Source organism: Myotis yumanensis, unplaced genomic scaffold, assembly GCF_028538775.1.
Source record: "Myotis yumanensis isolate MYYU_CA2020_CCGP unplaced genomic scaffold, mMyoYum1.0.hap1 SCAF_4, whole genome shotgun sequence".
In the NCBI taxonomy this organism is placed as follows: Eukaryota; Metazoa; Chordata; class Mammalia; order Chiroptera; family Vespertilionidae; genus Myotis; species Myotis yumanensis.
In genome coordinates this window covers 29,258,375-29,284,775 of record NW_027223755.1, presented here as the reverse complement: position 1 = coordinate 29,284,775, position 26,401 = coordinate 29,258,375, and the positions used below count along the sequence as shown (strand labels likewise).

At 46.6% G+C, this 26,401-nt stretch overlaps 1 protein-coding gene across 2 annotated transcripts; it reads left to right on the top strand.

Annotated features, from left to right (window-relative positions):
• Positions 1-7,939: 7,939 nt before the first annotated feature.
• On the top strand, positions 7,940-23,867 carry PDCD6 (programmed cell death 6). Of its 2 annotated transcripts, none has more exons than XM_070412002.1 (6): positions 7,940-8,136; positions 9,109-9,170; positions 15,182-15,226; positions 16,467-16,619; positions 20,247-20,356; positions 23,133-23,867. In XM_070412002.1, the coding sequence occupies exons 1-6, from the start codon at positions 8,030-8,032 to the stop codon at positions 23,229-23,231; spliced, it is 576 nt and encodes a 191-aa protein (XP_070268103.1). In that variant the 5' UTR covers positions 7,940-8,029; the 3' UTR covers positions 23,232-23,867. The 2 variants fall into 2 exon arrangements, with proteins under 2 accessions (XP_070268103.1, XP_070268102.1); XM_070412001.1 differs by having other exon boundaries at positions 16,467-16,625.
• The last annotated feature ends 2,534 nt before the right edge of the window (positions 23,868-26,401 follow it).

The following is a 26,401-nucleotide window of genomic DNA, read 5'->3' as shown; positions in this document are numbered from 1 at the left end:
AATGATCACATCTGATTGAAACACTGAACATACTAAAAACAATGTATAATAGTTTAAAAATAAAAACAGCCGAAACCAACCAAACAAAAACATAATTGTCACTCTTGGAAGTAACCAGGGCACTAACTCCTAACACTGAAAATGGACAATTAAAGGAAAATGAACAATTATCCTGCCTTTTCTCTATAAACTGCAATCCAGAATAACCTAGTTGATTAGGGAAAGTTCTTCACAGAGGATTTCCTGTAAATAAAAGGAATGATAGGATTTGAACATCGCCACTTTGCAATCCCTGATACAGTGGTTCTGGAACTTGAGTGTGCATCAGAATCACATTGAGGGGTCGTTAGCCCCCCAGAACTTCAGTAGATCCTGCATTTCTAACATGTCCAAGGACCACACTTTGAAAACCACCTTCACAGAATGATGTGGTCCAACAAACATGAAGGAGGTAATTGAGAGGAGATTAAAAATGGTGGCGGAGTAACTGGATGCTACACAGACATGTTCCCAGGACCAAACTGGAATTACAACTAAAATACAAAAAAAACCCAAACACATCCTGAATAATCAACTGAAGACTAGCTGGAGAGAACCCTGATAACCAAGGCCAGAAAGTGGAGACCACATAGAGACTGGTAGGAAGGACAGAGGCAGGAAAGGCTGGCTGGGAACCCATAGATACCTGAAGTTCCAGGGAAGAGCGATCTCAGCTGTGGGGGGCTGCCACTGAGAACTCTTGGGTCTAATCCTCCAAGCTGGGCCCCCAAGCAGAGAGCACCAGAACTGAGAAAGGTGCCCAAATAACATGGCTGTGATAACCAGCATGGTTGCTGTCTACCAGAGAAAGTAGGCTGGGAAATGCAGGCACCCTTTGAAAGGGCCAACACACAAAGTTCCATGTTCAGCCACTCACCTTGTGCTCTGGCAGAGGGAGGGCAGAGTGGACTGGAGCTATGTGAGCAGAAGCCAGGGTGGGGGCTCTGGTGTTGAAGCTCAGAAGGCAGACACCTCAGTTTCCTGTGCTGAGTCATTCCCTCATGCTGTGGAGGTCATCTTTCTCACGAAGATATTTGCTATCCAATCGGTTTTGCGTGGGGGGAAGACTGTTGACCCACCCTATTGGAAAACACCTTGCCCCACAGTGTGGAGTTTCTGAGGCCCATTAAGAGACTGAGAATAACAATTAGCCTCCAGGCAGAAGCAATTGCTTCACATTGTTGACAAAACTCACCATACCTGGGGTTGACTGCCTGAAGACTACTCAAAATAGAATCCAATCAATCTGCAGACAGAGGCAGCCACTGAAGTTCTTGAGTCTTTGCCTGATCTAATTAGAAACAGCGTTTGACACTGTCGTGTACTAGAGGTTGAGAGGCATAGCAGATCTACCTAATACACAGTCACAAATCCGAAGAGCCAAAATGAGGAGACCAAAAAAAAACAAGTGAAAGAACAAGAGAATTCTCCAGAAGAAGAGATAAATGGAGTTAAGAAATTTATCTGACATGGAGTTCAGAATAATCTTGGTAAAGATGCTCAATAGCATGAGAAAAGATACAGTAAATCTGAAAATGGAAATAATGAACAAGATAGCATAAACAAAGAACACATTGGGAGGAATACACAGTATATTAGGGGAAACTGAGGGTCAGATCAGTGAGTTAGAGGACAGGGAAGAAAAAAATCGATCAGAGAACCAAAAAGAAAAAAAACAATTAAAAAAACAGTAGAACAGCTTAAGAGAGCTGTGGAACAACATGAAACAACAATATTCGTATAGTTGGTGTGCCAGAAGAGGCAGGGATGCCCACTTTCACCACTCCTGTTTGACATAGAACTGGAAGTTCTAGCCATAGTGATAAAGAAGAAAAAGAAATAAAGGCATCCAAATTGGAAAAAAGGAAGTAAAACTCTCATTCACAGATGGCATGATATTATACATACAAAACCCTAAAGACTCCACCAAAAAACTACTAGGTTTAATAAATGAATTTGGCAATGTAGCAGGATACAAAATCAACACCCGAAAATCGGTGGCTTTTTTATGTACTAACAGTGAATTCTCGGAAAGAGAAACTAAATCCCATTGCAACAAAAAGATTAAGATACTTAGGAATAAACTTAACTAAGGAAGTAAAAGACTTGTACTAGGAAATCTACAGGGTATTGAAAAAAGAGATAGAGAAAGATATAAACAAGTGGAAGAATGTACCGTGTTCATGGATTGGTAGAATTAACATCATTAAAATGTCCATGCTACCCAAAGCAATCTACAGATTCAATGCAATACCTATTAAAATACCAACAGCATAGTTCACCAATCTAGAACTCATACTCCAAAATTTTATATGGAACCAAAAAAGACCCCAAATAGCTGCAGCAATCTTGAGAAAGAAAAACAAAGTTGGAGGAATTAAAATACCAGATAGCAAGTTATATTATAAAGCCACCATAATCAAAATATCCTGGTACTGGCACAAGAACAGGCATATAGATCAATGGAACAGAACAGAGACACCAGAAATTGACCCAAGCCATTACGTTCAATTAATATTTGACAAAGGAGGCAAGAGCAATAAAATGGGGTCAAGACAGTCTCTTCAAAAAGTGGTGTTGGGAAAATTGGACAGATACATGCAAAAAAATGAAACTAGACCACCAACTTACACCATACACAAAAATAAACTCAAAATGGATAAAGAAACTTAAATGTAAGTTGGGAAACCATAGAAATCCTAGAAGAAACCATAGGCAGCAAAATCTCAGACATCTCTCCTAACAATATGTTTATGGATACATCTCCTAGGGGAAAGGAAACTAAGGAGAAAATAAACAAATGGGACTACATCAAAATAAAAAGCTTCGGGCCCTAGCTGGTTTGGCTCTGTGGATAGAGCATCGGCCTGAGGACTGAACAGTCCCAGGTTTGATTCCGGTCAAGAGCACATGCCTGGGTTGCAGGCTCGATCCCCAGGATGCAGCCAATCGATGATTCTCATCATTGATGCTTCTATTTCTCCCCTCTCCCTTTCTGAAATCAATAAAAATGTATTTTAAAAAAATAAAAAGCTTCTGCACAGCAAAAGAAACCATCTACAAAAAGAAAAAGGAGCCCTAACCAGTTTGGCTCAGTGGATAGAGCATCGGCCTGCGGATTGAAGGGTCCCAGGTTTGATTCCGGTCAAGGGCATGTACCTTGGTTGCGGGCACATCCCCAGTAGGGAGTGTGCAGGAGGCAGCTGATCAATGTTTCTCTCTCATCGATATTTCTAACTCTCTATCCCTCTCCCTTCCTCTCTGTAAAAAATCAATAAAATATATTATAAAAAAAAGAAAAAGGAACCTACTATATGGGAGAACATATTTGGCAATGATACATCTGATAAAGGGTTAATATCCAAAATATGTAAGAAACTCATACAACTTAACTAAAGGAAGACAAACAATCCAATTTAAAAATGGGCAAAGGATCTAAATAGACACAAATGGCCAAGAGATGTATGAAAAAATGCTCAAAGTCACTGATCATCAGAGATGCAAGTTAAAATGACAACGAGGTATCATCTCACACCTGTCAGAATGGCTACCATCAACAAATTACAAGTGCTGGGGAGGATGTGGAGGGAAGGGAACCTAGTACACTGCTGGTGGCAATGCAGACTGATGCAGCCATTATGGAAAACAGTATGGAGTTTCCTCAAAAAATTAAATATGGAACTGCCATTTGACCCAGTGATCCCACTTCCAGGTATATATCGTAAGAAACTGGAAACACTAATTAGAAAGGATATATGCACCCCTATGTTAATAGCAGCACAATTTACAATCGCTAAAATCTGGAAACAGCCCAAGTGCCCATCAGCAGATGAGTGGATACTATGGAATACTGTGCAGCAGTAAAAAAGAAGAATCTCTTACCCTTTGAGACAGCATGGAGGGGCCTGGAGAGTATCATGCTAAGTGAAATAAGTCAGTCAGAGAAAGACAAGTATCACATGATCTCACTCATATGTGGAATCTAAGTAACAAAATAAACTGATGGAGTGAATCCAGAGACATGGAAGGAAACATGGAACAGAGTGTGCAATCTCGGAGCGAAGACGGGGGAGAGTTGGTGGGTGGGAGGTAATCAACCAAAGACCTTGTATGCATATATGCAATCAACGCATGGACACAGACTATAGGGTGGTGAAGGTGTGGGGCAGAGTGCAGGGGTGGGCTGGAGAGGGTCATTGGGGCAAGGGTGAGGGACATATGTAATACTTTCAACAATTTTTTTTTTTAAAGGAGGTCATTGAAAATGGGTAGAAAGACAACTGACTACCTCAGGAGGATTCATTCAAACCAGCAGATGTAATGAGAAAGTATATGCCAGAGCATTTTGTAAACTAAGAGGAAGCTTTAGTACAGGCTTTGGAGCAACATTTAAATGTTAGGACAATGAATTAAAAGCTAGCACAGGTAACCATGGAAAAGGAAAGGATAACAGAGGGCCAATTAGATTTCAAAGAAATAACGGGTGATTTCCTTGTGTCTGCCTGCTACTTCTAAACCAGAAACCTTCAAACTACTTTCATGAGTATTCTGAGACCAAGAAAATCACCAGCAAGTGGGTATGTAAGTTTCTATGAGACTCCACTAATTAAGGAGCCACAGGACAATATTTCACACTGGAAATGTTTGTAAAATGTGTTCACAGTTTCTAAATGAACTCATCTGTGCTAGGGGGGATGACAAACCAGAGAACTAAATATATATCAAGATATAATGAAAATAGAATATTGTCCAAAGAGATGATGTGGATAATTTATAATATGGATTAAAAGAAACAAAAAGGTAAGACATATAGTAAAATATTCAGACTTGCACTTTCCATAGCAATAGCCATAACCACATGCCTATTTACATTTAAGTTCATTAAAATTAAATAATACTTAAAATTAAGTTTCCAAGCTACCTTGATCCATTTCAAGTGCTCAGTAGCCATATGTGCCCAGTAGCTGCTATATTGGACAGCATATACAAAACAATTCCATCATTGCAGAAAGTTCTATTGGCCACTGCTAATGTATACATTTGATAGTATCTAAGAAAATAGCATATATTGGATAAATTGACTACTTCAGTAAAAAGCCTGACAAAAAGTGGTAGGGTATTCCTTTCCTCCTGAATTCTGACAAAGCAAAACAAAGGAGAAGCCTGGGTGTGGTGGACTCTGTCTCCTAGAATTTTACACCCGAGGCTGTAAAAGGGGAAAAGACTGAAAAAGAAAAGTTATTCATTGTGCAAATGTCACAGTGCAACTGATAAGAAAAGACAGATAATCTGTGAAGGTAAGATACATACAAAATTTGGTCATCCGTTGGTTTAACATATTTATAGAGAACTTACTGTATGCCAAAGACAGAATGAACAAGAGGGTGGACTGTGGAAAGTTAAGAATTCCAACATCCAGATAAAGCCAATGTTCCGAAAATTCTAAGAGTAATAAAAGAGGCATTTCCCAATTAACTCAGAGAAATTAGACCAAAAGGAAAGCCTGGCCTGAGATTTGATACTTGTGTGACAACGTTAGTGTAGGGAAGAAAGCAGTGTTGTCTTTCAGTTTATTTCCTCCTCCATCCAGGAGCACCATCTAAATGGAAAGCTTAGACCAGACCTGGTTAGGAGGGAATTGAATCCCGAGATAGGCAAGGAGATAGTGGCAAGTGCATCAATACTTTAAGTGACTGAGTCAGGAGGACCAGGGGCAGATGATCTGCCTCTTTCTATTTGGGAGAAGGTGGTCATTGTTGGTGCTGTGCTGTACATCTTTGTGATGTGGTGACAGGACCCCAGGCAACACCTCTCAGCAATAGCCAAGGTCCATGGTGAGGACCTTAAGGCTTGGTTGTGCCGAGCAGTGCAGCACAGGTGTGCAACCCACATGTAGTGCTCAGACTTAGCGTCTCAGAGCCAGAGGTTCCTTGGAGATCAGGGCTTCAGTGATGGGAGGGACTGAGGCTGCCTGGTTTGCAAGTGCACCAGGCTAGACTGGTGAATATATATGGGGCAGGGGTGATTTTTATAGAAACCTTTATTTCCTAGTACTGTCACTTTTAAGGGTCAGTCTTGCCACCACTGAGGTAATGCAGGAAGAGAAGGTAGAATCAGTTGCCTGTTTGACCTTAGGCCAGCCATGGTTTTCTCAGTAAAATGTGGACCTTAGTTCTACAAGGTGCTGGTATGAGGATTACATAAAGCAACGAACACTAGGGTAGATTCTTGCTCAGTGGTTCTCAACCTGTGGGTCGCGACCCCTTTGGCTGTCAAACGACCCTTTCACAGGGGTCGCCTAAGACCATCCTGCATATCAGATATTTACATTATGATTCATAACAGTAGCAACATTACAGTTATGAAGTAGCAACGAAAATAATTTTATGGTTGGGTCATAACATGAGGAACTGTATTTAAAGGGCCAGAAGGTTGAGAACCACTGAATCTAGCTCATTGTAAGCTTACAGTAAGTGGTTCTTACCACGAACGAATCGTTTCCCACCCGTAGAACTAAACAGAAAGTAGAATGGGGTCCTTCTAAGCCCCACAGATGGTGTTGGCTGTGCCAATCCAGGCTGGAGACTTGGCCAAGGGTTGGTGGAGCCAGTGACGCTGGAGAGAGGGAGACAGGGGTCCTCTGCAGCCGCCCAGACGTTTCTTGCTGAAGTTTCCCCATGTATACTGTACCGGAGCACTTACAAATTGGACTGGAAAGTCAAAGGTAGGCCTATTTGACAAGTGATGTGAATGTGAGAAAACTAGAAACCACTTAATTCACTGAATCAGAAAAAATCCACATTGTTGAAGAGTTTTGAGGATTAATACCTTCAGTGGTTCTCAACCTTCTGGCCCTTTAAATACAGTTCCTCATGTTGTGACCCAACCATAGTTATTTTCGTTGCTACTTCATAACTGTAATGTTGCTACTGTTATGAATCGTAAATATCTGATATGCAGGATGGTCTTAGGCGACCCCTGTGAAAGGGTCCTTCGACCGCCAAAGGGGTCGCGACCCACAGGTTGAGAACCGCTGCCTTAGGTGGCTGCCAAAGGCACACAATATCTTAATTTCTTTGTAGGATTTGAAGGAACTCTCCAGCGTGTAGCCTTGTGTTAAGTGGGACAGAGGGTAACAGTTAGGAGAATGAGCTGCAGCTGTGCCCAGGGTGCTGAATAATGGATTCCTGTCCACAGGGAGCAAAGTCTCAGGTGCCTCCGATAAAGCGCCACGTCCTTGGCTCCTGGTCCCTCCGCGCTCTGGTAAGAAATGCTTCCCAGCTCTGAGGATGAAACAAGTCAGCCATCACTGAGTCAAGAATTTAAAAACCTGCGAAGCTGGAAGTCTACGGAAGCACTGGAACGAATTCAGAGTCCGGACCTGGGTGGGAGGGGCGAGGCTGGCGCACAGAACGGGGACGCGAGTGCCCTTAAGCGGGGACCTCGCTAAAAACGCTCCGAGTCGTACCACCGTCCAGTTGAGGTCGTACGGGAGAAGGGGAGAAGCCCGGCCGGGAGCGTGAGGGTTCCCGGGTACGCAGGCTCTGGAGAGCCGCTGGTGAGGCCCGGAAGAGCGCGCGGTGACCCGACCTGAGGAAGCGGGCGGGGACAGGGACTGGAAAACCCTGAGAAGCGCAAGGGTATCCCACACACGTTCTCCCCCTCGATATCCTACGCTTTCACGCCTTTTTTGGGTGCAGGAATTAAACGTGCCCAAGCGGAGCCCCTTCCTCCCCTCATGAGCGCTCTGCAAGACTGACGCAAGCGGTACCCAGAGGCCGCTGGCGCCCAGAGCGGCTTGACTCTGGCGTTGCCTGGCAACGGGGTCGCGAAGGGATTGGCAGCGTGACCTTCCCCGGGACTCGCACTTCCTGTTTCCACCAGAAGTGACGTAACTGTAGGCCACACCCCCAGTAGAGGCGGAAGTGGAGCTACCCCGAGGCGTTCCGTGTCGCCTCTGACTCCCCATTCTAGCCGCACCCCTGGGCCCATGGCCGCTTACCCCTACCGCCCGGGCCCCGGGACCGGCCCAAGCCCCGGCCCACCGGTGGGCGCGGCGCTGCCGGACCAGAGCTTCCTGTGGAATGTCTTCCAGAGGTGAGATCGGGCGCGCGGGCACTTAGGGGAGTCCGCCGGCTTCCGCTCCTCTTCCCGGCCTCCTGCCCCATCCCCCCCTCCAGACTGCACTCGGGCCACCCCCGGCCTCTCCGCAGTCTCCTGCTCCATTTTCCACCTTCTCCTCTTCCCCGTGTCTCCCGGTCTCTGCTCCGCCTCCCCCAGCCTTCCCCTGGCCTCCTGCCCCATTCTCCCCCCCCCCCCCCCCCCACTTTTCCCAAGGCCTCCGCTCTGCTCACTCCCCTCCTGTCCCACGCCCTGTGTCCCATTTTGTCTCAGGGCTTCTCCCTCGCCGCGGGCCCCTCCTTCGCACCGGCCCCTCCCGAGGTGTGGCGCCTTCCGTGGACTCCCTGGAGCTCTGCCTTCACTCCCTACCCCCTAACAGCCGAGTGCCCGCAGTTGAGGGGCGGGTTCTTGCTCCTCCGGGACAGTCTCCTGGCGATGCTAGTTTTAGATAAACAGAAACAAGTCTCTGCTCCAGCGCTATTAAAATGCCAGCAGACAGGAAAGAAGCTGGAACGTGATGGCCGCCGGGACAGGTGATCTTTTACCTGGGCTCCTTCTGACCATGGCCGTCCTTCCGGTGAATGAATGAGGAAAAGTGAGTGACTCATAGTCACGGAATGACTTGATTGAAGAAAGGAGCAAGAGAGAAACCGGTGCAGGCATAACTCAGGTCAAGGGATAATCAAAGAGAAAGACCTGGGAAAGGAAAACGAGAGTGAAAAAATGGCTAGGCCACTTCGGGGAGAACCGACGTGGGCTTGGGCAGGTGGAGTGAAGGAGCGGGGTGAAGGAGCTCCAGAGCCTACTTAATCCCCAGCAGAACAAAGTGGGAGGAAGGAACATACCAGAATTAATGCAGGATGGTCAGTGGGGGTAAACGTTTGTGCTTGCCATGTTTTGCTTTTCATACCCTGTTAATCACCAGCTGAATTGGTCTTCATTTTGTAGGGTTGATAAAGACAGAAGCGGGGTGATATCCGACAATGAGCTTCAGCAAGCACTCTCCAATGGTGAGTGGGACCTGGCCACCAGGACTTCTGCACTGCAAGCCTGACACACCTGTTATTGGCACGTGGTGGAGGTGCTTCTGATTTATTTTGCCAAGCGGTTTCTTGGTTGTTGTCAGTGCCACTCCAAATGCCTTTCGGAACAACTGTGTGGATGAGCAGAGGGAAACGCTGGTTGAGAAACTCGGGTTGGAGGGTAGGTTTTTGGGAGGGATAGGAAGTTTAGCTTTCTACAGATGTCCTTCAGGTGTCTTGAAGATCATTGAATTTCTTAGGTAATCTTTGCAACCTTTATGGAGAGGATTACAAAGGTCCCAGAGGCCACCGGACTGTGTGGAGGTGGTCTTGTCAGTGGCAGAATTATAGGCATTCAGCTAGGGATGAGGGTTACAGCCCTTGTGGGTGGTGTGTTGCCAGCTCTCCATGGAGTTGAGTTCTTGCCCATTTCAACTTGATTAATTGGGGAAGTACTATTAGAGTTACACTAGCCCAGTAGAAGACAGGGTTAACTAGAGAGATATCCAGAGCACTGCAAACCAGCAGGCTACAGTCTGGCAAATCCTGGGTTAAAACTTCCTAAGTGTTGACCAAAATGGGTGATTTCTTCACATCATATGTTAATTGTGATCAGATGTTACAAATGTTGTCCACCACAGTGAGAGTGCCCTACTGGCTAAGGCTTTTCTTTTGAGCTTTTTTGCAGTGAGTGAGGGCTGATTTGTGATCCATTTGGACATCTCCTTTTGTTCATTTGCTATAAGTTTTGAGAGTGCGGCCCAGATTTGTGTGAAATCTGTTTAATTGAGAGTGATGGTCAAATACTCTAAATTGCTGGAAGGGGTGGGCTCGATGGGGTCACGGGGTCAGCCTGCTTGGATTCAAGTCCTGGCTTTACCAGTTCTAGGAATGTGGCCTTGAGCAAGGACTTGACCTTTCTGGATCTGTGTCCCACAGTTAATGGGCCGGTAAATCAAGAAAATGCATGCAGAACACTGGTGTGAGCCTGGCACAAAGCAAGGCCTCAGTGTTGTTGCTGGGATGAGGAATAGTGGTGTTACTGCCACTGTTACTGGCCATAGAGCCAGCTGGAGTCTTTGATGGCTTTTCTTTTCATAATGACTGTGATGATGATGGTTATCACCTACTGAACATCCACTACACGTGGGCACAGCGCTGGTGCAGAGCAGGGCTGCGGCTCACTTCCATCTCAGGTTTACTGCTCAGTCAGGCCCTCGCTGAGCCTGGTGCTTTCCCACCTGTCTCTCATGTAGGTGACCACCTAATGCTTCTAGTGCCTCGAGTCTCTGCTCCTTCTGTTTAGAGTGCCGGCCTCTCCTGGCTGTGAGGTGGACTCCACCCATCCCACCAGTCTTCAAACCCCTTTCCTCCCACATCAGTGGGTGCCCCCTTTGAACAGCATTTCTTTTTCTTTTATGTGTTTCTTTCTCTCCTGCTCCTATAAACATTTTTGTAGCTGTCTCCTAAATGAGGGCCAGCGGGTTACTGGGTAGACAACGTCGGTTCTTTTCACTCCTCCTTGAGTTCCTGTAGCCGATACAATAGAAGTTATTTTCAGTTTTGATTTTTCTCCCAGGAATGGGCTTTTTTTTAAAATATATATTTTATTGTTTTTTTGTTGTTTTATTTTTACAGAGAGGAAAGGAGAGGACTAGAGAGTTAGAAACATCGATGAGTGAGAAACATCGATCAGCTGCCTCCTGCAAACCCCCTACTGGGGATGTGCCCGCAACCAAGGTACATGCCCTTGACCTGAATCGAACCTGGGACCCTTTGGTCCGCAGGCCAACGCTCTATCCACTGAGCCAGACTGGTTAGGGCAGGAATGGGCTTTTGTTTTCATATTAGAACTAGACTTTGGGCTATTTCAGAAAATCATTTTTATTAGTTTATTGCTGGTGGGAAACAAATTACAGAACAGCATAGCCTCTCACTTTAGTTAGACCTGTGGTTTGGCATGCTCTCTGTTAAAGTCGAGCTGAAACCACCTTGGAAAAGGGCTTTTGTAGGTCCCACACACTGAGTCCTTTGTACAAAAGCCTCCAAAAATGACTGCTCTCAGGACGTGTGTGGTCAGTGGGTTTGAAGGGAGAGAAGGCTGTTCTTGTGCCTTCGTTTTAAAATAACCTTTCACAAACTATCTTGACTTTTAGGTGTTTTTTTTTTTAAATTTGCTCTAGTCCCCTTTTTGTGCTTTAAGGTTTGCTTTAACATAAGATATTGATGTTTTTTGAGGAGGCATTTTTAGCTATGCTATAAAAAATAGTAATTCATGTTTTTAAGGTATTTTTACCAAAATAGAGTTCCAGCTATCTTGAGGAGCCCATATTTGAAGAAATGAGACCATCCTAGCAGATAGCCCCTACATTGCATCCCTCTCCTGCCCCAGCCCAGTGTCGTGGGTGATGGTGCTTGTTGCCCAGACGCAGCAGAGGGAGTGAGATTCCCTCCCAGCTCCATCTGCCTGCATGGGGGTGAGGCTGACTCAGCAGGCTGTTACTCAGAGCCTGCACGTTCCCAGGAAGGGTCTGTTGGATGATGGCTACCTCTGGAATGTTCTGACTGTTCAGAGTGTTTTGCCCACTGAAGGCCTTGAGCGCATTGCATCCATCTGCTTGGATAATTCACACTGAGGGTTTGGGGATGGCAAGCACCTGTCTTCTCTTGGCATCTGGAGCTTCCGTGACTGATCCCCAAAAGAAACCCCGGGCTCCCAAGCTCAGGGGAGCTTCCCTGGTGGACAACACTTCATGTGTGTCGTCAGCTCTTGTCCTGTGTGAGTTCATGGGGGGCTCTGGAAGCAGTGCCTGGTCTCCCCCAGACTTGTCCTCATGCCTTTCCTGGTCTTACTCTCCGTCCTTTTGCTCTAACAAACTGACCATGAATGTTGTCATCCTAGCTAGTTGTTGAGCCCAAGAGAGGTCTGGGGACTCTCAGTACGGCCTGTCACATCTGCTCTTCCTAGAAACCCACCAGAGTTTCAGATAGAAACAAGGAGGGTTGGACTTGGGCAGGTCACAGCATTCCTGGTCTCTGTCTCTGGGTGTAAAAACAGGACGACTGGAAGTTGAGATCCCTTTTCCCCTCCAGCCAAGCCCATCTCCACCAGCTCCCACCCTGCCTGGTCCAGAACTGCAAGACGCTGTCGGATCTACCGGAGTGGAGTTTACAGTGTTCACCTTAGACACTTGGATTGTTTGCATTTTCATTAATGTAACTACTGCAGTGATTGGACCCAGAGTTTCATAGAACAGGTTTCTAGAAGGGGCATTTATCAGATCAAAGGGTGTAGGCATTGTACTGTTGGTCAGTCTTCAGATGGCCTTTCAGAAAGGCCATATTTCCAGTTGTAGCTATTTGAAGATGACTGGTGAAATGTGGGATTTTGCTGAACCTGAAGAGGCACCAAAGTCCTCGCAAACCATGTGTTGAACCGCATCTGGACCCTGTGGTGCTTCCACCCCCTCCTCACAAGTTCCTCTGGCAAAACAGCCCAGGACAGCTGGACTCTGGGTCTGCTGTAGGGAAGCGCAGAGATCGCCAGTGATGATGGGAAGTCTGTTTCCCCCAAAAAAGATTCCAAGTACTTGGGTGTTTCAGTTGTTCCTATGCAAGATGTTATAAGGACTTAACCCTTCACCATCTCTAAAGTCTACATCAACCAAAATTTTTGGTAAATAGGACATAATTTCAAGAAAGAAAACTCTTTGGAGAGTAAAAAGACAGATTATATTATCCCAGAGCAGAGTGGGATTTCCCCTGTTGAGAAGGGAGCAGATATAAATTCCTAAACTCATTTATGTATTTGGAGTTTAAGTGGGAAAATGCTGAAGCCCCCAATGATGACTGACCGACCACCCCGCAGATGGCAGCGTGTTCCGGAAGCACATCATTCGTGCAGCATTGCTTCTTAAGGTTTTAGTACTGTTCCCAAATTATCAGTGAAACGTTGAGTATTCACCTTACAGGGGAAATAATAGTGTTTCTATTTTCTTTGGTTGAGATGAAGTTGAGACAAGACTTATACAGTGAACTTACATTTCTATGGAAAAGTCTGACAGGAAATCTATTGCTTCAATTATTCCTGGACACGGTGGTTACTGGGAGGAGCAGATGGGAATGTTTGAATTTGCAGCTGGCCCAAGAAACCTGGGATAGAGGCTCGCTGGAGGAGAAGGGCTTGTGGACAAAACCCACCTATAGATGTGTCCTCTGCCTTCAGCAAGTGCTGTTGGAATTGCTTTCTTGGCATTGCAGTGTGATTTCCTGCAGAAACCTGTTTAGGTTTTCAGGCTGACGCTCAGGTGCATTTAATGCTTAATATAACCAAAATGCAAAATGTCTGCACATTGTTTAGGCTTCATTGTGGTTTGGTAAGCTTTGATGTTGCCTGGGAACCAGGCCACAGAACTATCACGCAACAAGGAGTCAATTACCTGTTGGCTGTTGTTACTGCCCCTGGTTTCTGTAGAGCAGTGGTTCTCAACCTTGGCTGCACATTAGAATCACCTGGGAATCTTTTTTAAATCCTGATTTCTGGGCTTCATCCTCCGGAAATTCTGTTCCTTTGTTGCTAATGTTGTAGCCCCACCCCATAACAAAGAAACAGAATTTCCGGAGGATGAGGCCCAGAAATCAGGATTTAAAAAAGATTCCCAGGTGATTCTAATGTGCAGCCAAGGTTGAGAACCACTGCTGTAGAAAGTTAGGTCCCATTTGGTTAACAAGCACGAATGGATGTCTATAGCCTTGGCTCCACCTTCCAGGTCTCATCTTTGATTCAGCCCCAGACCCTCCAATCCTCCGCTCCCCAGCACAGTTGGGTCCCCTGCGCCTGCCTCTCTGAGGTGCGCCATCTGTGCACTCACCAGGAGAGTGCCTGTTTGCCGCCTTATTTAATAGTTTACTTGTACTGCTCTTGTTTAACACTTGTTCCCCAAGCCATTTGCTGACGGCTGGGGTTGATGTGCGCAGTTGGGATGGACTGTGGGTGCAGCCTCATCTCTGAAACCCCTCCAGCTCTCCATAGTCAGCTCAGTTTAGCCCAAACTCACAACTCTTCCCCTATGGCCACTTAGTCTGCATCAGGTGGAGGGAACAGGGCAGAAGGAAGGGATTCCAGTGGGTGCCTGTGGTTTCTGGCTTCTGGTCAGTGAAGGGTTATCTTCTGTGAAAACCAGTTCAGTGCCTGGAGCCACTAAGGGAGGGAGGGGACAGCAGGCATGGGTGAAGCAGTCAGAGTCCCCTGTATGTGGAATTTTCCTCTAACATAGTTTTCTTTTTATACTGGTTTCCAATAATACTGACTTTTCCTCATACCTTTCTGTACATACTCCTGCCTACCTTCCCCCCAAAGGTCTGTGACTCCTGCACACAGGTGCTGTCCAGCACTCGTGTGTCATGCCCGGGGACAGGTGGCCCCTATTCTCTTGGGAGGACTGGCCTTGTTGGAGTAATGGCCGTTGCAGGTGTCTGAAGGGTTAGTCAGAGGTGTGGGCAGAGCATATGGAGTTATTTTAGCGACCTGGAGTGGGGCATTCAGCGAAAGCTCCCTGAGGAAGCATTTCACCCAAGGCTTAAAGGGGAGGTAGGAGTTGGGTGGAGGGTGTGCATGCATTTGGAGGGTTACATGTGAGGGTGAGAGAAGCCTGCACAAGCCTTGAGTTGGGTGGGAGTGGCACTTGGGAGGTGCTGCAGGGCCCAGTGTCCCTGAGTGTGAGGCATGGCACCTGCAGACTCTCCAGCCCTCTGCAGCTCAAAGGTCGGGAGTGGCTCTCTGTGTCCCACCCAGAACTGAAACAGGTGTGTGTGTGTGTGTGTGTGTGTGTGTGTGTATGTGTGTATTATAAAAAGGGTTCTTTTTATACAAGTGGGGGATGGGCAGAGATACTGCTTTCCCCACATTAAAAACATTTTTTGACTTTGTTTTTACTGAGTGTAAAAATCAATGAAGGTACAAATCGCTCTCTCTTACTTTAGTTCCTGTTTGTTTTCAGGCACCTGGACTCCATTTAATCCTGTGACTGTCAGGTCAATCATATGTAAGTAAGGGCGACGGTGTCCTGCCTGTGCAGGCAGACAGGGGCGGGCTGCTGGTGCAGCATGTGCTTCCTGCCGTATTCTCCCCGAACTCCAGTCAGGTGTGGGCCTTCATCCCGCCCTTCTGTCCCCTCACTGACTCTTTACTGTCAATTGACGTCCGATCGTTCCTTCCAACCCTGAAAATTTCATGCACACAGCGGACTGCACGCCCCACACGCAGCCCTTATCCTGTGTAACCACTGACTGGAGCCATCCCCAGATTTTTTATTACATGAAGCTTCACTGAATGTAGTGTACTTCTGACCAGACTGAGAGCATTCAGGCTATAGGCTTCCATCATCGCCTTGCCTGAAGAGACACCAAATGATTTATCATTTTTTTATGGCAATAATTCAGACAGTTTTTATATCATATATTTTAGCCATTTTGCAAATTTTTTAATAGATTTTTAAAAAATCCTCACCCGAGGAGTAAGGATATATTTTTTTCCCATTGATTTTAGAGAGAATGGAAGGGAGGTGGGAGAGGGGAGAGAGAGAGAAACATCACATCAATTGGTTGCCTCCCACATGGGCCCTGACTGGGGGCAGGGATCAGACCTGCAATCCAGGTATGTGCACTTGACTGGGAATCGAACCTGAGACCCTCTGTTGTGCAGGCTAATTCTCTAGCCACTGAACTACACCAGCCAGGGCAGCCATTTTGCAATTTTATGTAAGTGTAGTGGTAGTTCTTTTGTATTTGGACCTGGAATTGGGATGATTATTTTAAAAAATGAAAGGCAGTTCTAAGAAAACATTAAAGCCAGTAGAATCTCTTTCTCATTGAGTGACCTCCGCTGGAGGATGTCGGTTCTGGGAAATGGAGGGGGCCCCATGTTCTAGGCCCAGAACTAGGAGCTGGGAGTAAGGGGCACTTAGCTCTGGCATCTTCAGAGCACCCGCAAGTGGTCGTGCTTCTGTAGAACCTACTTCAGTGTAAAGAACCCTTTTTATTGTGGCTCTAATAGTGTGTTTTGCTTCCATTTTCCTTTTCATGGGGGGCTGTGGCTGGGTGACAGGCCCCCTGCCCCACCAGAGCTGATCTTGCCCCTGACTCAGCCAATGAACATGATTAGCAGCACTCAGGGCTCTGCTGGCTGAGTCCATGCTGGGGAGGTAACTGCTGCGGCTGTGCTTCTTGCTGATTAACATCGAGATTCCATTCATTGGGCACCACTTATGCTCCTTTTTTCCTCAGCAATGTTTGACCGTGAGAACAAGGCTGGTGTGAACTTCAGCGAGTTCACGGGCGTCTGGAAGTACATCACGGACTGGCAGAATGTCTTCCGCACCTACGACAGGGACAACTCGGGGATGATTGACAAGAACGAGCTCAAGCAAGCACTTTCAGGTTTTGGTAATTCACTTACCTTGATTGTGTAGCATGTTTCATTTTGGAACCTAGGTACTATTGAAGTTCTTTTACTTTGTTCAACTTACTGATTTTTTAACCCAGTCTCTGTGAAATTTTTGTTATTATTGGAGGAGACTTTTATGCATCTTTTAAATGCAGTTTTTCATCCAAAATGAGATAGGGGCTATGCAATCGTTTATCTTTTGTGAATTGAAATGACATCACAAGCACATTGAGAATGTAGCTTTGAAACAATTTAAAGTAAGTGAAAAAAATAGTGTAGGGTGGCATATATTTCATGAAACATCGAAATACTCAGAAAGATGATAAAATACCCATAAGTGATGATTCCCTAAGCTCTAGCGCATATCGAGGGCCTCAGGTAGAACATTAAAGTCAGCGCGAGCTCCCATTCTCAAGTGCGTGTCAGGGTGTGCGTGTGCCGTGCCGTGAGGAGTGTGCACATGGTACCTTTCCAGAGTAGGTCAGCAGGCCTCTGATGGATCTGAGGGAAGTTGGGATTTTTTTGTAGAGGAAAAACTGAAATGTTGGGGTCTTGTTCAAGGTTTGAAGTTACACTGAGATTCTAATTTGAGACAATTTTACTTGGCTCAGTGTTCACTGGGCCCATATTACAAAACCCCACCTATGTTTTTCTTAAAAGGCTGCTTATAAATGCCTTCCCGAAGAAAATAAAACAGATTATAATGTACTATTTTCTAGGTGCTTCGAGTTTTATAATATGGTTAACATGGTCTTGCCCGCTCCATTTTTTCTCTGGTCATGTACTTTATGACTGTCTTCTCTTTCTGTCGCTTTCTTTTCTTGCCTTCGGAGCTCAGACATAGTACCAGGTGGAGGCTGTCTGATGGCACAGGAAGACTCTTTGGAGCTCACTAGGTGTGGTCAGAGTTTGGGCAAGACGTGGCCCTCAGGTTCTTAGAGTTGGAACTCAGAATGCAACTAACCTTGCTCTGCCCTTAGGTGGGAGACTGATGGGGGCCTAGGGAAGGAGCCAGGGGCCTGCAGGCTGGGGAGAACTTGGGAGGAGCCCAGATCCTAGGAGTGATTCCTAGTCCTGTGACCCGAGGTATATCATGGCACACAGAACTGCATTTTCTAACCTGGCGAGGCCCAGAGCCCTCTTTTTAGTTAGTGCTGTGACCACCGGGTCCCTGGTGGTCAGTGAAGGGCTTCTCCAAAGCCTTGTTTTCTGTGAAAGGAACATTGTCATCATTTTCCCATGTTGATTATTTTGGAAGATTTTCTGTTGTAACTTAGGAAATGTGCCACAGAAGCAAAAAGTTCCCTTCAGTCTTGACCCCTAAGAATAAGTATCTTGCCTTGGGGTCAGAGGGGGATGATTTTAGCTCAGCAGAGGCTTGAAGTAGTCGGGGTTGAGCACTTCGGTGCCCTCTGACCTTTGTCAGCTCCATGGGGGTGTCCAGGCCAACCTTGGCAACGCTGTGTGACTGACTAGCACACATTCTGGATTTGATAGTCCATTCATTTAAAAATTTTTATTAGTAGGTGCTATATGCCATGAACAGAGATGTGGAAAGGAGAAGGTGCACGAGGCCCAGCCCTCACTCTCGCCAGCGCGAGGTGGAGTTTACTCAGCACTACAGGCCTCAGGGGCAGCTCCGTGGGGCCCAACTCCCCTTTCCTCCGCGCTGCCCTGGCAGCCACTGAGCCAGTGCAGTGTTTATTATGAAAACTTTGTGAAAATGTAATGAACCTTGAACTTATCACTGGTTTCCATCTTTTTGCTGCATTCCACCCCCCCCTTCCCCCCCCATTTTATGCTAAAGCAGAAAGGTGCTCAGCCACAGGTCAGGGTGAGGCACTGTGCCAGCACTCCAGGTTTGAAGGGCGGCCAGTCCCGACCAGGGCCCCAGGCTGTGGGGGCAGGGCCATGAGCAGAGGGCACCTCCTTTTAGTTATTGTTACTTGGGTTTTCACTGGAAGGACCTCGTAGAGAACTGACTGCTCCCAGATTTTGGCCTCTCGGAGAAATACTCTTTCCATGGCTTGTACATCATTTATTTTTCTAGCCTGACTTCCTTCACTTTTGTTTTCCCTGCAGTAATATTGAGGACCAGGGACACTGGGAGTTAATGCCAGCGGTGACACAAGTCGCTTCCCTTGTCGTGGGTTGTGGAGTTACTGTGTCATTGTTACTATCTTATCTGTCCTTCCAGTCGGCCAGGAGACCATTGCACCCTGAATGGGCACGGCCTTGTCACTGTGTCCTAAGTTCAGCCCTCACAAGCCTTGGCCGGTCTTACCTGACCACAGGCACAGGTGCTGGTGTGAGGAGATGAGAATCAGAGGGGCAGGAGGAGTGGCAGCTGTCGCTTTCTGACTAAGTCGGGCATCCTGTCTTCTACTCAGCTTGCAGGGAGGGGGGCCCTGGATGTAAGTCACAGGCGTGCAGAGCACACTGGCCACTCAGAAAGGTACCATCACATGCTTGCATGTTTGAATCTTTTCCAGTAAAGTGTTAAGTGTTCATACAGGTAATTAACTGTGAAATTCACTCAGACAGTGGGTGTACATTTCCTTGCAAAGACTGCAGCAAGACTGAAAATCAGTAAAAATATTTTGGCACCTGGATCTTGTCTCCTGACTAAGTAAGGATACCGTGGTCATACAGGTAGTGGGAGGGATGACGAGGGGAGGAAGGGGAAGGCAGTAAGTGTCCTGGTTTAGTTGGCCCCCAGGGGTGTCCCCCGTCTTCAGAGCCACCTTCCTGCTGGAGATCTTTTCAAGACACATTTGTAAATTGAAAACAGAATCGGTGACCCTCTGCGTAACATTGGATGAACCTGTAATGGTTTTGAACTTTGTGAGGCTACCTTACTCCTTGTAATGTTCAATTTCCTAATCAGTTCATTTCTATGGGGAAATACCTATCACTGAATCTGTTTCCTTAGGCTTACATTTTGTTTAATTGGAAGATGTCAGTGATATTTTATCTTTCAAAATGAGATTCTCTAGTGATGAGTTAACCCAGGGCAGCTGAATTATTCAGAACTTTCATGTCTAGGTTAATAAATGTAATAAAATCTGTTGGTAAAGGGCTTTAAAAAAAATCCTCACCAGAAGATATGTTTTCATTGATTTTAGAGAGAGGAAGGGAGAGGGAGAGAGAAAACATCAAAGTGACAGGGAAATATTGATCAGTTGCCTCCCATGAGTGCCTTGACTGGGGATCGAACCCACAACCTTCTGGTGTATGGGATCATGCTCCAGCTAGCTATAGGGCTTTTCAAAATGATCACTGCGCTGCATTCAAGAAACTGGTCCTGGCTGCCCTGTGGGGTGGTCTGTAGGGTAGCCACCTTTCGAACTAGTGAGTTCACAGGATCCTTCAACTCTTAGTATGGTCCTACCTCCAGTTACTCCTCCCCCTCCAGGGAGATGCTCTGGCCTGCCAGCAGTGGTCACCACTGAGTGACTCGCGTAGCTTACAGTGCGTTGGAATAAATGTGTGCTGTGTGTTCCCTCCCCAGCCCAGACCGCTTATCCTGAGCTGTGATAAGAGGCATGTGTCTGAGACGAGCGGGGCACTGGAGGAAGTGCCCTCTCCTGGCACGCTGTTTACTCTGATTCCCTTTCAAGGCTACCGGCTCTCTGACCAGTTTCATGACATCCTCATCCGCAAGTTTGACAGACAAGGACGGGGACAGATCGCCTTTGACGACTTCATCCAGGGCTGCATCGTCTTGCAGGTAATTGGGCTCCGAGGAGAGAGAGGGAAGGGCCATTCTGGAATTTGGGATTTAATGGAGTCAGACACATATAAAATTAGTTCCTGGATCTTCTAAAAGTTAGTCTTGTCTTTGGAGAAGTATCTATGTTTTTCTGTTACACTGAGGTGTAAACAGTGGTGCTCTTCCTCCCCCTGCAAATATTATAAAGCAGTCCATTCAGAAGAGCTTGTTTTCCCATGAACAGTGGGTTATTTACTTGTTTACTCTGCTATTTTTGTTGTATTTTCATTCTGAGTAAATGGGTAAACTTTGCATGTGGCCTTGCCTCTGTCCTGCCTACCTGTGTGAGGTGAGCTCTAAGTCCCCAACCTGGCTCCAAGCCCTTGGGTCCTTGTGCGGTGTTGGTGGAACTCTTGAGTTGCTGACCGCTGCCCGTCCCATTTCCCCACACCTTTCTGAGATGTCCATCCTACGGCCTCACCCTTTCCCTCCAAGAGAACTAAGTGCAGAGCTTAACGAGCTCACCCAGAGACGCCCTCTTAAGACAGAAGAGTAATCGATCCTGTGCTGCTGTTCCCACCCTGTTTCTAGGTCCTGCTCCTGTTTCTAGGTAGGGATCCGAGTTCCATATATTTTAAGCTTTAGAACTAATAAACTTATATCTTTAAAAATTTTTATTATGACAAATTTCCCCCCAAAATAACAGTAGTAGAGACAACAGTAAAATGAACCCAATCTCTCAGATTCAACATTATCACCCATGGCCATTGAATTACAATAACTGTAACCCCCACCCGGCATTATTCTGGAGTAAATCCCACTTAGGGGAAAGAGTGTTTTTCCATTAATATTTCAGTAGAGCCCATTTCTAGAAGATAAGTCATTGCAACTTGAATCCAAGTTGAGGTTCCATCTTGTCAGCTTTAGGATCCACTGAACAGCATGAGGTTTTTTAATGTAATTTGGAATTTTTGAAAACATTCTCACATTTTTAAATTTTCCTGTTCAAATGATAGGTCAGTCAAAAGTGAAGTTTTTCTGATTTCTTTACCAGTGAATCTGGTGGGTTGGTCTCTCCAGATCCAGGTTTGTTAACTCTTACGCTTCAGATCTCTGGGACGGGAGAGCCTGACCTCGTTCTGCCTCGGGGTCTGTGCGGCTGGGTGACGTGTTAGCAGTTTGAACACCCTAGGAAAGGTGTAGTGTAAAATCTCATTAGGGTCTGTATCTGATTTGCTTTAGAATAAGGACTTTCATTTGAGGTTATGGCCCGTAGTAAACATCTCACCTTTGTATTTCTGCCTAAGCAAAGGTTACTGCATATACTGGTAGGCTCAGCAGCTGGGGTGATACGATGAATCCACACCCACCCACCCCCCCAAGCTCCCCGGGGGTTGAGGACGGGCCAGCCACTGCTTCCAGGCAGGCTTCCAGCTATGCCTAGGGCCTCATTGCCAGTTTCTAGTCCCACCCACCCTTCCAGAATGACCCTGAATGCTGGAAAGAGGTGGGGCATCGAAAAGAAAACTGCAGGCCACAAGCAAAAAGCTTTGAAAATATATTCCTCTTTCTGCCTCTTTTCGAAAAGGAAAAGGCTTTTCAAAATTGTTTCTGATAAAATAACATGAAAATTTGTAGAAATCTTGGAAAAATACAATTAAAACATAAAGAAAGATTGCCCAGACCTGCCCGGTAGCTCAGTTGGCTAGAGTGTCGTCCTGATATGCCAGAGTTGTGTGTTCGATTCTTTGTCAGGGCACATATAAGAATCAACCAGTGAATGCATAAATAAGTGAAACAACAAATTCATGTTTCTTTCTCTCTCTTCCTCTTTCTCTTTTTTTCTTTCTCTCCCTCCCTCCCTCCTTTCCTCTCTATCTAAAACAGCGTGGTCAAACTATGGCCCGCGGGCCAGATCCGGCCCGTTTGAAATGAATAAAACTAAAAAAAAAAAAAAAAAAAAAGACCGTACCCTTTTATGTAATGATGTTTACTTTGAATTTATATTAGTTCACACAAACAGTCCATCCATGCTTTTGTTCCGGTCCTCCGGTCCAGTTTAAGAACCCATTGTGGCCCTCGAGTCAAAAAGTTTGCCCACCCCTGATCTAAAATCAATAAATTAAAAAAAATCAAAAGGAAAAAGAAAGATTGCCCATTGTTCTTCAAGCCAGAGTTAAGTGCCACTGGTGGTCTCTGCCACTGTCTTGCACACATGCTGGGATGCTCCTGGCTGATACCGAGGGAGCCCTGAGGAAACTGGCAGGCACAGCCCACATGGCCAGGCTCAGCCTTTCTCCAGGCCCCGCCCTGGGCAGCTGGCTGGGCACCAAGGCCATCATGAACCTGGGCGTTGTTTTCTTATCTTGTCATTATAATTCTTCAGAATCTGTTATGGTTGCAGCCCTGTCCTCTGGGGCAGCCCTGACCTGACTGTCCCTGCCTTTGAGTACTGGTGGGCTCCTGCTCCTGACCTGCTTTGGATGGTCAGGCTAATGAATAAATTAAGGTGGAGCCCTGGGGTGGGGGATCGGCAGACAGGAGGATGTGGGGGGCAGGATGGACCCTGAGCTGGCGAAGGGAGACCTGCCCTTGCCCGATGTGCGCTGGCCCTCACCTGCTGGGCCTTGGGATCAGACAAGGATCCGCCACATGTGCCTCCCCATGCTGGTTTCGTCAGTTAGGGAATGTGGAAACATGAGTGCTGCTGAAATTGGGTTCCTAAATGTCTTTTGCCAAATTTATTCTGTTCCTTTAATATCAAGATCTAAATGCCTGTGGTTTTCTTCCTCAGAGACTGACAGATATATTCAGACGCTACGATACAGATCAGGATGGCTGGATTCAGGTGTCATATGAACAGTATCTCTCCATGGTCTTCAGCATCGTATAACACTGGCCTTTTATAAATAGCAACACGACTTACGGAAAAAAAAGACTGAAAATGCCAAATCTCTTACCGTTAGTGAAACGGAGCACAAATGCAGTTGTCTTTATATAGTTAATATTTGGGGACCCAACTGTACATATGTGGATAATCTGATTAACATTTTTGCAGTTGTAACAATAGTCATACTGTTATTCAGATACAGACATTTGATTTGGGACTGTTTAATTGTGCCATGAGGTAAGATATAATAATGTTTCAGGTATTCTGCATGTCAAACATTTATCATGTGCTTTTCTATGTAGCTCCAATTCTATAGTGGAAATACTTTATTAGCCAATAGGAATTTTAAAATAATACAGAACTTGCACAGAAGGCTTTTCATGTGCCTTACTTTTTAAAAGGGGTTTATTGTATTCATTTGAATATGCAAGGTATGCAATAAAGCAATATACCCCTTGTCCCAGGCCATCTCTGATGTGCTCATGAGGGGAGCTTCAAGGGGCTCTGGACACCTTGAGGTCATTTTCGGTGGTCCGCATGACTCACTTGTGGAAATGCGTAGATATAATTGGTCCTCTTACAGGAGTGTGTTTAAATTTCATAGAACAACTTTGAACATAAAAATCCAAATGTAGTTTAGAGGCGTGTTTTTGTCATTTACTAATGATTAAGTCTGCCCTGTTATCGTCTGTTTTCAAACATGAAAGTGAAGTGAGTGTGTGATCTGACAGCCCATGACCCCGTGGCCCTACCACTTGTGGAATTGCTTTAGGCTGTTTCTGCCCTTCCCCCCCTTTTAAAATATGTTTTTATTAATTTTTTAGAGAAGAAAGGAGAGAGAGTAAAAGTAAAACATGGTTGTGAGAAACATCAATCGATTGCCTCCTACTGGGGATCGAGCCCATAACCTGGGTATGTGCCCTCACCGGGAATTGAACTGGTGACCTCTCAGTTCATGGGACAGTGCTCAACCAACTGAACCACACTGGCCAGGGCACTCCCCCCTTTTAAGTGTGCTTCCCAAACCAGAATTTGGGGGGCATTGTGCGGATATTTGGGTTCTGGATGGTTGTCAGAAATTGGGTGGCCCTGCGTGTCCGTGATTGGGCGCCTTGCTGGTTGGGGACATGGGTACCTGGGAAGGGTGTGGGTTTCTTATCTGTGGTGTTTGATGGAGGGATGAGGACATCACTGATGAGAATCTGTGGGGCTTGAAGACTGTCCTTGTGAGCTCAGTGCAGGAGGGTCCACAGGGGTCTCTGAGGATTTCCACTCCTTTTCACGTTGGGTGCCTCTCTGGATGTCGACACTCGTGACACAGCACCAGCACATGACCCCAAGTTCTACTTTAGTGATGTCAATCCCCTGACCCCGAACCCCAAATTTGCAACTACAGGTGGCCTTCAGACCCTAGAACCCACTTGGTGAACCCCACACTTCCAGGTGCTCAGGTGACTTCTTGGGTTCTCACGAACACGTTGGATTCAACATCTCCATCTAATCCCATACCCACACCCCCTGCACCAGTAACTTCTGCTGCTTCCCTGTCCCCATTCCCGTGCCACACACTAGGGCCACTGGAGGTGCCTGTGGATGACACCACTCCCATTGCTCCCTTGATCCCAGGCCTGTAAAGACCCCAAGCTTAGAGTGGGGCAGCAGGCATCACCACTAGCCTAGCCTCACTGTGCTCTGTGCTTCATCCTCCAAATGCTGGCTTTCCCAGTCCACCCACTTCCCCCACCTGCCCTGCACCTGCGGCGCCTTGGGCCCTGGATTCAGCCTGACTCCCAGGAAACTGGAGACTCCTCGAGCTGGTCTTGGAGCAATGGCAGTTCAAGGCCTTGGTAAGACACCTTCCCCCAGGTACACGGGTTTAATCTTCAAGGATCACTCGATGCCATACAGGCTGGATGCTGAGAGACCTGTTCTCACACTGTACCAGCCACTGAGGAGATTGTATGATGTCAAATGGGATTAGGGAAGGGGAGACTGACACTTAAAAAGAGAAGATCGGCCGAAACCGGTTTGGCTCAGTGGATAGAGCGTCGGCCTGTGGACTGAAAGGTCCCAGGTTCGATTCCAGTCAAGGGCATGTACCTGGGTTGCGGGCACATCCCCGGTGGGGGATGTGCAGGAGGCGGCTGATCGATGTTTCTCTCTCATCGATGTTTCTGACTCTCTATCTCTCTCCCTTCCTCTCTGTAAAAAATCAATAAAATATATTAAAAAAAAAAAAAAAAGAGAAGATCGGATTGTAGGTGAGTTAAGGTCTCATCTTCCCTCATTGGCAGAGAGAGCAGTTCCTGTATGAAAATAGTGTGGGCTTCTCAGCAACTCAACAGGTGTATGGTGCAGATTCATGTAAGGTACAGGTGTGCTCAGGTGTATGATGCAGATACTCAGGTAAGGTACAGGTGTGTGGTGAAGATACTATCAGGTATGCTACAGATGTGCTCAGGTGTGCAGTATAGATACTATCAGGTAAGGAACAGATTTGCTCAGGTTTGTGATACCAATACTCAGGCATGGTACAGATGTGCTCAGGTGCTGATACTCAGGTAAGGTACAGGTATGTGGTGATACTGTCAGGTAAGATACAGATGTGCCCAAGTTTGTGGTAGATAGTCTCAGGTATTTGGTACTATGGTCAGGTGTGTGGCACAGACCTCTCAGTGGGAGTGAAAGGTTTTGGCCAGTGGGGGACACGGGGGGACGTGGGGGATGGTTAATGGGGAGGTGTTGGGCAGCCACTGAGGGCTCGGGTGGGGGAACACGAGCCTGCTCTCTGGAAGGCCAGAGAGGCAGGTCAGCTTTGGGAGGAGGGAAGAGGTCCTGCTGGAGGGCAGGGCTACCTGAAGGGTGGTGAGCAAGCCCTGGCAGAAGGACCAGAAGGTAAAGGACACCAAATGCAGCCCACAAGCAGTCAGTCTGCCACGTGGGGGCAGTGTAGGCACACCTCAGGGACTCCAGCCACCTCGTTCTGACTTGCCATCATGGAATTTACATCAGCTACTGAGAAACCAGGGACAGTGGTGGAGAGGCAACAACACTCTAGTAGAAACAGACTTTTGCAGCGTTACATTCATCACGTTGCTTTGCTCAAGCTGCACCTGGTCCACTTGGAGTCAGGTGTTGGGATAAGAGAGGAAGCACTGGCGGCAGCTGGCCTG